Source organism: Rhinatrema bivittatum, chromosome 9 (assembly GCF_901001135.1).
Source record: "Rhinatrema bivittatum chromosome 9, aRhiBiv1.1, whole genome shotgun sequence".
Classification (NCBI taxonomy): Eukaryota; Metazoa; Chordata; class Amphibia; order Gymnophiona; family Rhinatrematidae; genus Rhinatrema; species Rhinatrema bivittatum.
The window spans coordinates 173786567-173803734 of NC_042623.1; the positions used below are offsets into that span (position 1 = coordinate 173786567).

The 17168-nt window shown below is 40.4% G+C and overlaps 1 protein-coding gene across 13 annotated transcripts in view; it reads left to right on the forward strand.

Annotated features, from left to right (window-relative positions):
• Positions 1 to 17168, forward strand: part of VEPH1 (ventricular zone expressed PH domain containing 1) — a 371196-nt gene that overhangs the window by 135346 nt on the left and 218682 nt on the right. The window contains exon 7 of one of the 13 annotated variants that reach the window (XM_029615402.1): positions 5364 to 5555. The exons of 11 other annotated variants lie outside the window; for them this stretch is intronic. In XM_029615402.1, the coding sequence (XP_029471262.1) occupies positions 5364 to 5369 (6 nt within the window). In that variant the 3' untranslated portion in view covers positions 5370 to 5555. Of the gene's footprint in view, positions 1 to 2773; positions 3209 to 5363; positions 5556 to 17168 lie in introns of those variants that run through there. One more of the 13 variants, XM_029615401.1, reaches the window with a different exon arrangement.

Sequence of the window (17168 nt, forward strand, 5' to 3'; positions counted from 1 at the left end):
TTATTAGCTGATCTTGTGTTGCACTGTGAAATATGTTTTTGGAATATAGTATTTAGACATTCGTTTTCGTTGTTATGTTTTTGTGAATTATGGAAAGCAATTTGTATTCTATGTGTTTCTCTATGGGTAGCCAATGGAGATCCTTTAGTACTGGGGTGATGTGTTCAGAATTCAGATCCTTTTGTGATTTGTGAGTATTCTTGCTGTGGCGTTATGTAGTAGTTGTAGAGGGTGTGTGGATGATTTGAATAGCCCTATTAGTAGTGAATTGTAGTAGTCAAAGCTTGGGTTTGAAGAATGGTTCTGAATTCAGGTTGGTTTAGGAGTGGTTTTAGCCTCTTAAGTATTAAGAGCTTGTAGAATTCTTCTTTGGTTTTCACGGCTATGTGTTTTTTGAATCTCAATTCAAATCTATTTTCCTTTGTGAAAACAGACCATTTAATTCTACTTTGTTTCCTGGCTTTTAATTAGCTTGCACTCCACAAAAGGACATCTTCTCCTATCCCATGACATTTTAGTTTTCTTAGAAGTCTCTCATGGGGGACTTTGTCAGACACCTTCTGGAAATCCAAACACACCACATCTACTGGCTCACCTTTGTCCACATGTTTATTCACCCCTTCAAAAAAAATGAAGCAGATTTGTGAAGTAAGACTTTCGTTGGGTAAATCCATACTGGCTGTGTCCCATAAAATTCATGTCTATCTATATGTTGTGTGATTTTATTCTTTATAATAGTTTCCATGATATTTCCCGGCCCTGAAGTCAAGCTCACCAGCCTGTGGTTTCCTGGAGCATGTCTGGAGCCCTTTTTAAATATCGGGGTTACATTGGCCACCTTCCAATCTCACACAGAAAGCAGGTGGAATACTAAACAGATAGAAGTCCCTACTCAGAGACAGTCTGAATAGCAAAGTTAGCCAAGTGCAGCTGCACTACTTTGTACAGCCGGCTATCTTAAAGTTAGCCAGCTAACTATACCCAGCTAACTGTAGGAGAGCTCTTTGGCCCTACCAGACTTAGGGCCAGATTTTAAAAAGGTTACGCGCGTAACTGGGCTTGCACGCGCCTATTTACAAAAGGCCCGGCGACGCGCGTAAAACCCCGGGATACGTGTATGTCCCGGGGCTTTACTAAAGGGGTGGTCTGTGGGTGGGATGGGGCGGGGCAGGGTCAGAGGCCCCTGGCACAGTGGCCATATTTGCCGCTGTGCCAGGGATCGCGCTAGCAGTGGGTCGGCACGCGCAGCTTACTTCAGCCCCAGGGCTGAAGTAAGTTTTGCAATAAAAACCAGAAATCATCAAAGGTAGGGGGGGGGAAGGGCAGCGGAGGTAAGAGAAGGTGGGGTGGGGGGTAGGGAATGGAAGGCACTGTGGCTCGGAGTGGGCTCGGCGCGCGCAAGGTGCACAATCGTGCACTCCCTTGTGTGTGCCGACCCCGGATTTTATAACATGCGAGAGCCTGCGCACGCATGTTATAAAATCGCGCGCATATATACACCCACACGCTTCTTTTTAAAATCTACCCCATAGCCAGCTACGTCATCCTGCTAATTCTGAATATCAGTTAGCCAGCTAACTAAGAGCCAGATTCATTAAGGCTTTTCTCTCATTTTGTGTTATATAGGAAAAACCCTTATTGAATCAGGTACTAAGCTGGCTAACTCAACTCCTCCCACTTACTCCTCCTCCCTGGAACGCCACTAATGTATCCGGAAAAATTTTATCCAGATAATAAGTTAGATATATGCCTAAGTATTCATTTAGTCAGCTAACTTCTGTAAATAAATAAATAAATAACTATTGTGAGTTGCTTCAATTCTAGGCATTAGCGACATTAAATGTAAATAAATAAATAATAAACTTCAACATATGTAATAGGACGTTGAAGGGCCCTAGATAGGAGAATGCAGGGGTGGAACAGCTCCCCTATGAGGAAAGGTTGAAGAGGTCAGGGCTGTTAAGCTTGGAGAAGAGACAGCTGAGGGGGGATATGATAGAGGTCTTTAAAATCATGTGAGGTCTTGAACGAGTAGATGTGAATCAGATATTTACACTTTCGTATAATAGAAAGACTAGGGAGCACTCCATGAAGTTAGCAAGTAGCACATTTAAGACTAAGAGAAGAAAATTCTTTTTCACTCAATGCACAATTAAGCTCTGGAATTTGTTGCCAGAAGATATGGTTAGTGCAGTTAGTGTAGCTGGGTTTAAAAAAGGTTTGGATAAGTTCTTTGAGGAGAAGTCCATTAACTGCTATTAATCAAGTTGACTTAGAGAATGGCCTCTGCTATTAATTGCATCAGTAGCATGGGATCTTCTTAGTGTTTGGGTAATTGCCAGGTTCTTGTGGCCTAGTTTGGCCTCTGTTGGAAACAGGATGCTGGGCTTGATGGACCCTTGGTCTGACCCAGTATGGCAATTTCTTATGTTCTTAAGGATGCTGAGGCCAAGGAAAAATCATCAAGTGAGTTAGAGGAAAGCAGCCGAATGGAAGTGGAGGAAATGGTGAATAATTCTGGTCAATTCTTTCAGAAATTCTAGTGAAAAATTTTCTTGCACTGGATTTTCCCCGAGCCTAAATGCACAGAGGTACTTTGAGTATGGCACAGTGACTTTAGTTGATTGTGTTCCCAAACTCTGATATAACTTGCTTTGTATCAGAGCCATAGCTATGGCTGATATGGTCATGATCTTAGGTGCCATTCACCATGGGGCACCACAAGTCTCTCATACGATGTGGCTTAAAAATGCCTTTCTTTCTCCCGATATAGCCCTTGGTCCTCAGGAGTTCTGCTGCCGGGGAGAGAAGAAGATAAGCTTCTGTGCCTGCTCTTGGTGTCCCCTCCTGCCCTCTGAGCTATCTTTATAGGAGGAGGAGACAAATCATAACAAAAATACCAACCCTGCTGCTCAGTGGAGGTTGTCTGTGCAGCATTCCCTTCTTCTGCAGTCAGGAACAGCGAAGTCAAATAGGGCTGCGGGAATAATCACCGGAAGCAGAAAGCACAGCTTGCTAGCTGGAAGATGATGCATTGGCCTACCTTGTTCAACTACAACTGGAACAGTGTGGCCTGCAGGACCACAGAAGCTGCATCAGCCATCCTCCACCCAACATTCAGGAGCAGAAGAAGCAGCGGGTCCTGAAGATGCAGTATCTGTCTTCCTTCAAGAGCAACAGCAGAAGCAGTGCGCCCCGAGGCTAGGAGGAGGAAAAGTCTGGTAAACCGTGAGGCTGAAAGGGGCGGCTGCTGCTGCCACTACTCCTGCTCATTGTGCTTTGAGAGGGGAGAAGCAAGTAAGAAAGAGACAGTATGTGTGTGTTGTGTGCTTGAGCCTGTGGGGTAGAGAGACTGTATGTATGATTGAGCATGGCAGAGAGAGTCAGCTTGTGCATGTTTGTGTATTTCTGTGTATGTGATTGGCAGAGAGAGACTGCGTGTGTGTGTGCATGGCAAAAACAGATAGCCTTTAGTATGTGTGTGTGTGGGATTGAGCAAGGCAGAGAGCAACAGTGAGTGTGTACACATGTAATTTTGGCAGAGTATGTGTAATTGAGTATGTGTGTGATTGTGATTGAACATGGCAGAGAGCAAGTGTACGTGTGTGTGTGTGTATATGAGATTAAGCTTGGAAGTGTGTGTGTGTGTGTATGCTTGCATACATATATGTATGTGAGACTGAGCATGGAAAAGTGTGTGTTCAAAATTTCTACTCTTCCCCTGCTAATCAACAAATATATCATGACATCTGGAAATCAAAAGTTCCCAAGTATGGAAAGCAGGGGACATGTTTTTATCCTTATTAATTTTAATTTTTGAGTGTTTGATGTGTCAGCTGATTTGAAATATTTTTCTCTTTTTAGTATGGTTTTACTATTATGATTGTTTTATATTTCTTGATTTTGTTTGTTTCATGAGAAATGGTGATGATTCTGTTTTTCTATTGTTGCACTGCATATACAGAGTCTGACTTGTTGCAGTTTCCTGTTCTGTTTTTTTCTGCATGTTTCTATTTATACTTTATGGTCTCTTTATTCTGTATTTGAGTCTGTATTCTGTACCTATGACCGAGATGAGGTATTCTGCTAGTGTAGTTTCTCTGTAGGGATCTATAGCAGATTGGCTTATTTGGTTTTCCTTATAGAAGGGGGCGCATTGGTGTTCTAGGACCTGGTGTAATATTTGCAATGTTGTCATTTCATGTGTAGGGTTGTTACTGTTTGAATGCTGGCAGTTAGTGCTGTTTGAGTATGAGAGGCTTTCTGTATTATAATTGTAATTCAGTTTACTTATGGCTTTTTCAGGGCCAAGCCTACACCCAGCACACATTATCATAGACATGATACCATATAGGTTTCAATCATCAGTTTTGCAGAGTTGGCAACACAGCAATGCATGCAAATATGTTGCAAGTTCTTTTTCATTATTGTGTATAGGAAGAGTATGACTGGTGGTGTGGGTAGTGCAAGGTTTTAAAGGGGAGGGTGGAACTGGAAAGCAACATGCTTGGGATTTCATTTTGAAGTTCCTTTGTATGCTTTATGGTGGTGAGTTTGCACCTGCTATAAAGCAGAAGCAAAGTCTGTGGGTGTTCATGTGTCCAGGGATCCAACTGGCTCCCACATATTCAAAGAGAATCTTAAACGGGCAGTTAAGCCCGTTAAGCCTCTACATAAGGTACATTGGATATTCTTATTCTGAATCTCTTAATCTGTTCATAAGATACATCTAAAACGATTTACATGCTCATTATTCCAACATTAGAAACCTATTGGTGAACAATATTTGATGTATGGATGTATAAATATTTATTGTGAACCTTTTGATGTTCATCAACTTTAATATGTAATTTTGTACTCCAGCTAGAATTGTAAATGGAGCAAGTTATACATTTTTTATAAAGAAAAGAAGGCTCATGGTTTCAGGATCCCCATATTGGTTCTGATTGACTTAGAAGCCCAAAGGAGCAGGAAGAAACTACAGAGTAAAAATAGATTTTAAAGCCCCCTACATTTAACAGTCTCCTAGCTCGTGGTTATTTTATGTTGTATTTAGAGGAGGGCGCATTTTTTCACTTGGCCATAGGTGCCAAATGACCTGACTACAGCTCTGCTTTGTACTGAATTTTCTCTCAGCCCGAATGCCCCGGAAATATGGCAGGTGAGGCCCAAAGGTTTTAGTGATTGTGCTGTAATGCTAGAATATGATCTGTGCTTGATTTTCCCTGAGCCAGGAGTTGTGAGCTGGCTCAGGGGCTTCAGTGACTGGGTATAAACATGAAGTTACAGTTTCTGTTTTGCTTTGGTTACTGTATTTTTTTTTTCCTATCACCTGGGCTAATGCTGGTTTTGTCTCTGCCCAGGCCTGAAGGCATACATGCATCCATATGGGGCTACAGTAGGACTTACATGTTTCCAGTTTTGAGCCAAGGACCTTAGGAGTTCAGACTAGAGAACTGCAGAATGGAAGTGTTGGGAAGTATCAAGGCTGTGTTAGCGGGTTCAGACAGACTGTGGATCATGGAGACTGCACCGTACATTTGTTAGTCTCATAAAGGTATCATTTTACCCAACTACTTTGCTGTTATTTTTTTAACCAGGCTAACAGAAATAGAGAAAATGTAATTCCCAAAACAGTCCTGATTTGTCTTCCTTATTCAGGACATTTCAGATCCAAACTCAAGATCCTTAAAAGGTAGTATAATTCTTGAGCTCACTAACTGGTTCTTTTTATTGGTTAGAAAGCAACAGAGAAGAAAGAGGAAAATCTGGCTTTTTGATGGATTTGTTTGAAATATAGTGGTATTCTGAGCACTTTCAGCAGTTGGTTTGCCAACCTAGCTAACATATATAAAAACAACAGTTTCTGGAATATGAAACCGTAAACATCTTAAACTAATCCATTCAGAAAATCATATAGCCTTCATAAATTCTGAGAAAGATAAATTGTTCTATGTGAGAAAAATTAAAAAATAAAATGGTACAAAAATATTTTATCATCATCTGAATGTTTAAATTTGTAAGTTAAATTTACTATACTTGGAAATGTTTTGTACTTGGCTTGGACAAATTATTTAAAGCTTGCTCCCCGAGGTTTAACTGTTAAAAACTCTGTAAAGTGAGTCCAACTTTGACTACAGACTGCTGGCACGGAGAAACATACCATTTGTCTCTCCCACCCAATCCATTTACTGTTCCCAAATGTTGGATTATTCTGTTATAGTTTTTGTACTGTCCCATTCAGTCAGTTGGACAACTTCACATTTAGCTTGAGTGAGACCCTCCGTATTGAGCTGAAGAAGGCAGGGACTGCTTAGATCTGAAAAGTTCCAGTACGTTTGGTTGGTTTTCATGAACAATTAGTGTTTATCATGGTTAACATTTGCATCAGTTGATTAACCATGACCTCCCAGGCAGATGGTGCCTTCAGTTCCAACTCCCTCTCATTATTTAGTTATTTTATTTAAAAATGTTTGTTTACAGCTTTTACAAAATAAAATTGGTCAAAACGGTCATTAATCATTTGCCTCACCTTCACTCTGCCGCTGAAGGTTTCTCTCTGCTGCGTGTTTCTGGAAAGAGTGAGAGGATGCTAAGACATGCAGGCTCAAGGACATTACTGCAAATCCTTCTGCAACACCATCCAGCTCCTGTCTTGATTGATTCTCCTGAATCTATCCTAACTGCCTTTGAGCTGGACATGTTGACTTCTAAGTCAACATATTTCAAATGGATTTGTCTAACACCGCCCCCTGTAAATGTGGTGCCCCTTTACAGACTGCAGACATTGTTACAGAATGCCCTATTTTCCATGGCTCTGGCAATCTCTCTCTGCTGAATGGCCTAACCCAAGCTTGACTTTCATTTGCTCCATTTAAAATATGACTTTGTTTCTGTCACGTGAATATAAAGATATTTATTGAAGGGAAAGTGGCCAAAAAAGTGCAAATTACCTCAACAGTGTTTCACTGTGGACATTCAAGGACAAGTGATATACCAGCAAACATATATAACCCCAAAAACTGGCAGTAAAAGACCAAGAAAAAAGTGTGCCGCACACTTACCTGAACAGAAAACCACAATAAGGGGATAAACTCCATTATATAATATCCTTTAAAGGATAAAAAGCCAGGTCACATTCTTGAAGCAAAACTGTAAATGCAGTTTAGCCAAGCTAGTGCAAGGTATTTAAAATCATAGCTGACAAAAACATCCAAACTGTGTCCTTATAAAAGTGTCCATAAATTTTTTCAAAAAACTGTGCTTCTCAAGTGCTCCCCCACAGGTATAAGATTAAACTATACAAAAACTTTGTTTATAAACCAAGAACACCCCCAACCTTACATCCAATAGGACTTAAAATCCAGAAAAAAATGAGTTGTCAAAATGATGGGACAGACGATGAAATGCTAAGAGAAATCAGGGAAGCTACCAATTGGCAATGCAGTGGTAAATGGAGATTTCAATTACCCCAATACTGACTGGGTAAATGTAACATCAGCACAAGTTAGAGAGGTAAAATTCCTGGATGTAATAAATGATTGCTTCATGGAGAAATTGGTTCAAGAAAACTGAGAGAGGGAGCTATTTTAGATCTTAGTAGAAATTAGGATTTGCTGAGAGAGGAACGGTGGTGGGGCCATTTGGCAATAGTGATCATAACATGATCAAATTTGAACTAATGATTGGAAGGGGGACAATAAGTAAATCTACAGCTCTAACACTTAACTTTCAATAGGGAAACTTTGATAAAATGAGGAAAATAAAAAAGAACCTGAAAGGAGTGTGCAACAGATGTGGATATTATTTAAAAATATCATCTTAGAAGCATAGTCCAGATGTATTCTACGCATTAACAATTACCGGCATGGTTAAAAGGTCAGGTGAAAGAGGCTATTTTAGCCAAAAAAAACTTCCTTAAAAAATTGGAAGACGGATCCATCTGAAGAAAATAGGAAAAAGCATAAGCATTGACAAGATAATTGTAAAACATTGGTAAGAGAATTTGAAACAAAGTTGGCCGTAGGGCAAAGACTCATAATAAAAACGTTTTAAAATATATTTGAAGCAGGAAACCTGCGAGGGAGTCAGTTGGAGCATTAGATGATCAAGGGGTTAAAGGGGCACTTAAGGAATATAAGGCCATTGCGGAAAGACTAAATAAATTATTTGCTTCCATGTTTGCTAATGAGGATTTTGGGGAAATACCAGATTTGGAGATTGTTTTCAAGGGTGATGATTTGGATGAATTCAACCAAATCACGTGAACTTGGAAAATGTAGTAGGCCAGACTGAGAAACTAAAGAGCAGCAAATCACCTGGACTGGAATGTATACACCCAGAGTTCTGAAAGAACTCAAAAATAAAATTTCAGAACTATTAGTAAAAATGTGTAACCTATCTTTAAAATCTTCCATGGTACCTGAAGCCTGGAGGGTGGCCAATGAAACCCCAATGTTTAAAAAAGGGCTCCAGGAGTGATCCGGAAACTACAGATGGGTGAGTCTGAATTCAGTACTGGAAAAATGGTAGAAACCTATTCTAAAGAACAAAATGACAGAATATATAGATAGATGTGTTTTAATGGAACATAATCAGCATGGATTTACCTAATTTGCCTCACAAATCTAGTTTTTTGAAGGGGTTAATAAACAAGTGGATAAAGGTGAACCGATAAATGTAGTGTATTTGGAGTTTCAGAAGGCATTTGACAGAGAACTTCATGAGAGGCCTCTAGAAAACTAAAAAGTCATGGGATAAGGAGGCAATATCCTTTGTGGATTATAAACTGTTTAAAAGACAGGAAAACAGCAGGATTAAATGGTCAGTTTTCACAATGAAAAAGGAAACAGTGGAGTGCCTCAGGTATCTGTACTTGGACTGGTGCTTTTCAGTATATTTATAAATGATCTGGAAAGGGATACAACGAGTAAGGTGATCAAATTTGTAGATGACACAAAATTATTCAGAGTAGTTAACTCATATGCAGATTGTGATAAATTGCAGGAGGACCTTGCAAGACTGGAAGATTAGGCATCCAAATGGAAGATGAAATTTATGTGGATAAGTGCAAGGTGATGCATATAGGTAAAAATAACCCATGCTTTATTTGCACGATATTGGATTTCATATTAGGAGTTACCACCCAGGAAAAAGATCTAGGTATCATAGTGGATAATTCATTGAAATCATTAGCTCAATGTGCTGTGGCGGTCAAAAAAGCAAACAGAATGTTAGGAATTATTAGGAAGGGAATGGACAAGAGGGAAGCTACTAAAACTTTCAACAATCTGTTCATTATAGTGAATTAGCACAGTCTGCTGTCAGTTTCATTTAGTTTATTAAATTTGTTTAGTCACATTACTTTACAAATTAATCAAAGCAATGTACATTTAAAAATGAAGAAATACAGATAAAACAATATAAATCTAACAAAATATTCATCATAAAACAAATTAAAACAGTGAAAAAAAGAATATTAATCAAACTTAAAACAATAAAGTGATAAAATAATCAAAAAGGTGACAGGATTGTGAACAAAAGTCTCAAACTATGTTAAATCTCACCTGCTCTGATAAAGAGCCATGCTTTAAGGCCCTTTCTAAAAATACAGAATTCTTTTTCAGAGAAAAAGGAAGGGTGTTGCAGAAATTTGGTGCAAGATAGGAGAAACACATCTCTCTTGTGTGTTCCAGGAATTTCTTTAACATTTTGAAAAATATCAGTATGTCAATGGGTTCACTTCCATGTTGCCCCTTTATGGAGAAAGCTGTGCAGCAGTTCAACAAGTGTTGCCTTTTGTGAAAGAACATGTCAAGGAAGATGAACATTCCCAAAAATGAACTAAAGTCATCTTCAGAGGTTGGTTCAGGGACATTATAGCTTGCCTTTACCTCATCTTCCTTTTGATAGATTCCTGAAGCATCAATGTGATAACCCCAAAAAGTGTCACTAGTAGTCCTAATTTTACATTTATCTTTATTTGAATGCTTGACTTCTCAAATCATTGTAGGATTTCCCAGAGTCACACAGAGTTTATGCTTTGATGCTCCTATGACCAAGACATCATTAAAATAAAGTGAAACCCCAGGAATTCTAGTCAACAATGTTTCTGTGAAGCATTGAAAGATGCCTGGTGCAACAGATTCCAATTTAGAGACATTTTGACTTGGAAGGCTCCATGATCGGTAATGATTGCCTGGGTGGCTGTAGCTTCTTCATCCACAAACAGCTGCTCGTAGACTTGTACAAGTTCAAGATTTGCAAAGCCCTTCCCTCCAGCAAGGGTTGTGAGTAGTTGGTTAACAGGTTTGGGGTTTGGGTGATCTTTAAGCGCCTTGTTAACAATGCATTTATAATCTTCATAGATATATTTAGTGTGGCCCCTTTTGTGTGTCTAATTGTTTCAAGAATATGTTGTGTTATGAGTTACTCAAGCTCTGCTTGATTTTAGGACGTAGTGCAAAAGGCATATTTCTGGCCTTCAGGTGAATGGGTGCAATGTCTGGGTCCAGGTGGAATGATACTGATAGTCCTTGTAAGCTCCCAGATCCTCAGAGAGCACCTGAGGGAATTCATCCATGATGCCCTTGAGATGCTCATGAAAAGGACCCCATGGATACTGATTCCTAAAGGTGTGAACCATTTCCTTCCTAAGATGCTCTTGTGTTTACCGCACATGACTGAATAGTAATGAACTCTAAAAAGAGCCTTAGCATGCACTTATACATAACCCCTCTTCGGTTTTCTGCCAGAATTAAGGGGCCACACAGTCACCAGGCCAATCTCACTATCCTGGACTTCTCTCTTCATTCATCACTCCACTGGAGTGTTGAGGTTCCACCAGTGGGGGATGAGGACAAGCCTCCGAGGACCAAGGTATATGATTGGTGGGGATCAATAAATAGTATCTCAATCTTTTACACAGTGGTGCTCATTTCAGTAGATCTCAAGAAAGAGCAGGCAAGAAATTTGAAGTGGTGTTCAAAAACAAATTTACTGTAACTAAGAAGAACGTGATCAAAACCAGAAATGGCAAAAATCACAAAATGGAAATAAAAATTTGTGATACAGATGGGATGAAATTTCCAAGTGCCTTAGTCTCTTCCTTTTTCTAGCCTCTGAATCAATGTCCTTTCCCGATGGCAGGAAAGAGGCAAAAATTCTGTTCTCCAAAAAGTGGGTAGGAATGTGGTGGCAAAAAAACTTCCTCCCATCCAAGAATAGAGGAGTTCTTACTTCTGGCAACTACAGTGCCCATTTTAACTGGAATCAGGGCACTCTATCCCAATCCCCTCAAGCAGATGGGGTAAAGACCCTTCTGAGCTGGGAGCAGGTCAAAAACAAAAACCCCTCTCTCAAAAGGCTAAAGCTATCTTCTTCTCTTCAAACAGGACTGAAGGCACTGGCAAGTAAGGCAAAGTTCCACCCCTCTGGTATAGGCTATAGGGGCCTGAATTTGGGGAACCACCAACACTACTCCACTCCTTTCAAAAACCAAGACTGCAGCCAATCACACATTGCATGTGCTCCACCCAAGTTATATAGGGGGAGCCTGACCAATCCCAGTACTCAGGATGGGGAAGTCTCTTAGGGATGGGCAAAAGTGCCTAAAAATGGAAAAAAGATTGGTAAGGGAACTAACTACCCCTTACATATAATTCAGCTCCTTGTGAGCTCAGCATTCTGTCCATTGTATTCATGAAGGTTGCAGTTTAGGGTGGACAACTTGGAAGGATTGTGAGTAGGGAACAACTCCTTTTGTTTTCACTGATAACTGGCACACCAGACCCAGAGTCAGCTTCCATTTTGCTTTCATGACCATTGATATAGACTATTATTAACACTTCCAAATTCTGTCACTCCATGTTCTGCACAGTTTAGATGTGATATAGTTTCCCAATCTCATTACTCACTGCTTTCTCAAGCATGTTTGTTTGTGAATCAAGGTCCTTATTGTTTCCCCTATGAGTTCTGATCTGCAAACTCGCTCCATATGGCCTTTCATTTTGCACAGATGGCATTCTGCCCCTTTAAATCTGCATACAGATCATCAGTGCAGTTGGCAGCTCAAACACGAGTTTGGAAGCATAGTTGCTTGAGTTGGCTGCTGAGTGACTTTCTTATTGTGACTGACAATGTCCACATTGGTTGCTGTATTTTGGATATTTTTTTGTGTGCTGCAACCCCATTTCAGTTGCCAAAGCCTTTTCTTGTGCTGATGCAAAGGTCAGGTTTGACTCAGCAAGGAGATGGCACTGAAGAACTTCATTCCCAGTCCCACAGACTTAGACGGTCATGAAACATGCTTAAGAATTTGCTGAATTTGTAGTGCTCTGAACTTCCGCGCAGCTCAACTATATCAGTGATAATGGTCCCATTCCAACCTCGATTCTATTTGTGGAATTGAAACTTTTGCACAATGATGGATAGAGAACGTGAGAAATAGGCTTTTAGCAGCGCTATGATCTTCTCATATGTCTTAATGTTTGGCAATGCTGGCGAGACCAGCGAACGTATAATGGAGTATGTTTTTCCCCACATTGAGTCAAGAGAACAGTTTATTTGTGTTCAGGGATCTCAGTCTTATTTGCTTCCATATGGAATGTTGGTCTCTCTTCATCAGACTCCCGGGCTGAAGGTGAGCATGTGAGTGGTGGCTGATCATGCTGGCTTTATCGACCAAAAACTGCACACTCTTGCCTGTGCATATCAGCAGCAGCAGAATCCCACGTCACCAGAAAATGGGTGTAGAATATTAGATGACATCAGCGGATAGCAATGAACTTTCATTATTTACACCAGTACCCAGTTAGGGAAGCTGCATTACCAGCAAAAGTAAAAGACAGGAACCAAAACTAAGAGGGGAGGGGAGGGGGCGGGTCCTAGTACAGGACCTGAATATTCCATAAAACTAGAGCGCCCCCCTGCTGCAGACATAACAGTTGCCCTGGCTCTGCTTGTTACATAAAAGATGTACAGGGGTTCTTGTCTGTAGAGGGGTGGGAACAGGAATTATCTCCAAGACCTTTTTATGAAAAGTTACACACACATGGATTACCTCCAGATGCTTTCATAAATGAGACACTAAAAACTAAGTTGTGGTTCTCCAAAATTGCTTATTTAATGGAAGTAACTGATAGTTTTTCCTTCTGCTTGTAAATATTCATCTGTATGGCTCCTTTGTACTAGAAGCCCGATATTTTAGTAGCAGAAACTACTTGAAAGGGTAGGCTCGTCCTTTCTTCCAACACTGTCGCCAGCTATTGCCCACTCATTGAGATTTTTCCATGAGACTATTACCTTCCATCCAACTTCTTAGACTGTAAATCCAGACTTATTTCTCCTTTCAGTGTGATGTTTCTTCGGGCAGAATATCTTTCTCTCCTCTCATAAGGGACAGATCTCCAATTTACATCTTAAGGATCAAACACTTCTAAAATTCTGCTTCATGACCTTCCCTGTTCCATGGGGAAAGGATCGAACTGTTTAAAGGGAAGGATTCAACCCTGTTTCAGTTTTCACTAGGATGCAGTATACAAAATCTCTCCATATATTAGGAAAACCTGGAACCTCTTTCAGGGCAGGTTCCAAACTCTCCTCTGACTATTCTTATAGCGGTCTCTGCATCCCTCTCTTTGCAGAAATCAAAATTCCTAACACACAAGATATAGTCAGAACAGGGTTATACTGTTTTTGTGCTAAAGAATATATTCCACTTTTGTTAGTAAGGCAACAGGGTCTTACAATAGTTTGCATACATAATTCATACAAAATAAAATGATATAGCTACAAGAAACTAAATTTCATATTAAGTAGAGCCAACCAACCAGACACTCAACTAATTGTTCAATCCAATATTTAATAATATTCAACCGTGGAAAATTAATGTTCTTCTCTTATTTGGTCATAAGCTTCTATGTATTTTGAATAAATTTTTGTTCTATATTCTCCTTTTAAGAGCATCTCTCTCTATATATATTGACCTGAATGAGTATCTCTCTTTAAATCAGTTTTCATCAAGAGTTCCATGAGCATCTCTAAGGGTTCCACACAATTTTATAAATAGTAGGAGAGAAGTAGGGAGAGAGTGTGGGAGTGTCACAGAATTTCACAATATATTATGATAGGCTTCCTTAATCAAAAAAAAAGTTTTGAAAGCCACTGCTTCAAATGTTGTTTCTGATTATTTGCTTTTAAATGTTTGACTTGTAATGAGGTTGTTGTTTGCTATTGGCAACCCTTTGAAAAAGTGTGAGACAATGTCAGGAAAATTTGCTGCTCTATTCGTCTACCAATTTTGACTTAATAAAGGACCATTTTAGACTCTTTTTTTTTTTTGCCTTTTGTTCTGACATTATCTAATGCATACAAGGAGTTTCCTTGAATGCTTGCTTGCTTCTTGCTGGTAGTTTTTGCTCCTCTGGAGCATCTTAGCTACTACTCTTCCATCTCCTGTGGTGAACTGCAAATTACCACCAGAATCTGTCTGGTCCACATCATGACTTACACAACACATTAAGTGTTATCAGGTCATTATGTCAACAGGGCAGAATGGATCCAGGGGAATTGAGGGATCAGGGGCTTGATTCCCCTCTCTACCTCTACAACAGATTTTCACCTTTGATCCAGGCATATGTTTGTAGTTTCTGATCAAGGAGATCTTAACTGTTTTCCTTCGCTTAGTTGGATACCTTTTGTTTTCATAAAATAGTTTAACAAGGGCTTCCCAAGAGCTGCCTGGAGCAAACTCTAGCACCTTTGGCCTTAATTTCCTTCATTTGTTACACAGTCTGATTCACTAAGAAGGCTTTTCTTCCCTTCTATGTCTATAGGAAAAAAGCTTAGTCAATCAGATCATAAATCTTTTTCAAAATTCTAACCCAGACCAGTTTTAGGTAGAATAATTTAATCATGTGGCTCCAACTTTTTACAATTAATCTCCCCTGCTCCTTGGGTTGAGGGTAGGGGGAAAGACAGCCATTGAAATGAACTACAACATGAAGAGGCAGACTAACATGAGCTGCCACAGCAAGGGCAGAAAGGTTATTGGACCTCCTACTTTGAAGGTGATCAGCCTGTTCTGTACAGATAAAATTGAGAGTTTCAGATTAGGGGGATTGCATATAACAAACCCTTGAACCTTACTGCTGAATTACAATTAAATATCACTTCACAAACAATGAGAAAGTCCTAAATTGTAGAACGTTAAAGGAGAAATTTGTGTTGGAAAGGTTTTGAAAGAGAGTCTCAGCAAACAAATAGATCCTTACACTGACTGCAAGGTGGTTCAAAACCCTTCAGCATTTGATTTTTAGAGCAGAAGAAACAAGATCAGGCAGGATAGGAGAGCTTATACTCAGGGTTGTTGCTAGGTACTTAGATCCAGGGCACGGGCCCAGAGATCCTTCCCATCCATATTTAGCTCCTCTACAGACTTTGATAATTAAACTGAACATACGGGGCAATTGTGATATAGGATTTCCACTTCCTTACCTGACTCCCCTCAACATTATCTGCCGACTCCTCCCCTCCCTTCTTACACCCATTTTCCAGCCCAACTTCTTGCTGGTAGTTTTTGCTCCTCTGGAGCATCTTAGCTACTACTCTTCCATCTCCTGTGGTGAACTGCATATTACCACCAGAATCTGTCTGGTCCACATCATGACTTACACAACACATATTAAGTGTTATCACCCCCACCCAATCTCCTAGTTCCTAATCTTCCCCCAGTCCTCACTCAGTCTGTCCCTACTCTCCCCATTGTACTGCCCAAACTATAAGAACCTATTGTTCCTGTTCCCCGTTCCCACCCCTTCAATTCCCCCACAATTCTCATTTCCTCACACTGCTCCTGTCTCATTTCCCCACTACCCCCACCCAACAGTGGCAGAGCTAGGCTATTTCCCCTTATAACTCATCTGTGAGGCAGTGCCCCTAGTGTTCCCCTATTTATCTGTGGAGGACCAGGCTAGACACCTGGTCCATCTTAAATTCCTTAAGGAGAGTATGCTCTATGGGTGGGATCCTGCTGGGCACGTGGGGGCTTAGAGGCCAGAGACTGGGAAATAAGACTAGGATTCAGGTGGGATTAACCAGACCAGGTCCAGGCCTCCAGGAGGAATGCAGTTCCTGTAATGAAATACTGTCCAAACACTGAGCTGAGATGAAGCTGAACTGTGGATACTGAGGGAAACAGTTGTGAACTGTAAGTAAAGAGAGTACATTGTTCTGAAGGGAAGACAGTGTAATGTTGTGCATGTGTGAAACTGTAATAAAGGTATACTGTTTTAAGCAAGGCTGGAATTAGACTAGTTTGTCCTCAGCCTATTCCCTTTTTCATCCATTCCCATGTCCCCTAGGAAGGAGAGAAGAGGGAATGGGGAGGGGTGAGAGTAGTAGGTAAGAGATGAAAAGAGGGAGATGGGGACTGGAGGAGGAAAGGTGAAATCTAGCTGTGAGAGGATAGAGAAGCACAGAAGAAAGAAATGGATAAAGGGAAAGATCAATGTCAGAGACAGATATAAGGAAAGAAGAGAACAAGGCAGGAGGAGAGAGAAGAAATGGGAAATGAAAATGACTTCAAAGACCAACAAGAGGAAAGTGAGAGACCAGGACCACCCTGATTACAATAAATAAAACACTCAGAAAAGTTAGGAAAACATGTTTCAATCTTCGTGTTTTAGTGATTAGATTATGTCAACTTTGGGAATGTGAATTTGTTGTATTTTTGTATTTTGATGAGTATCAGAGAAGTATCTCTCTGGTTTTGTGGGGCATATAGGCCTGGTTTCTCAGGGTTTCCATTTCAGTTTTAGTCTGCATGTTTCTCTCCCCATCTACCTACCTCTTTCTCTCATCCCTTCAACAGCTCCAGCTCCTTCTGTCACTCATCCCTTTTCTTCTGCCCCCACCCAATCTCCTATTCCCACTTTCACTTCCTCCCCAGCTCCCCCATTTCCACCATCTCTGATTCCCTTCACAGTTCCTGTCCCTTTCAACATAAGTACCATGCTGGTCAGGCAGTAATGATTCATCAAGCCCAGCATCCTGCCTCTGATAGAGGACAATCTAGGTCTTTTGGAAATATCAGGAAGATCACTTCCATCTGCTCATTCCCAGATTTCCTGTCTCTCATTTCCTCCCTTTCCATTGCCTCTCAAACTCTC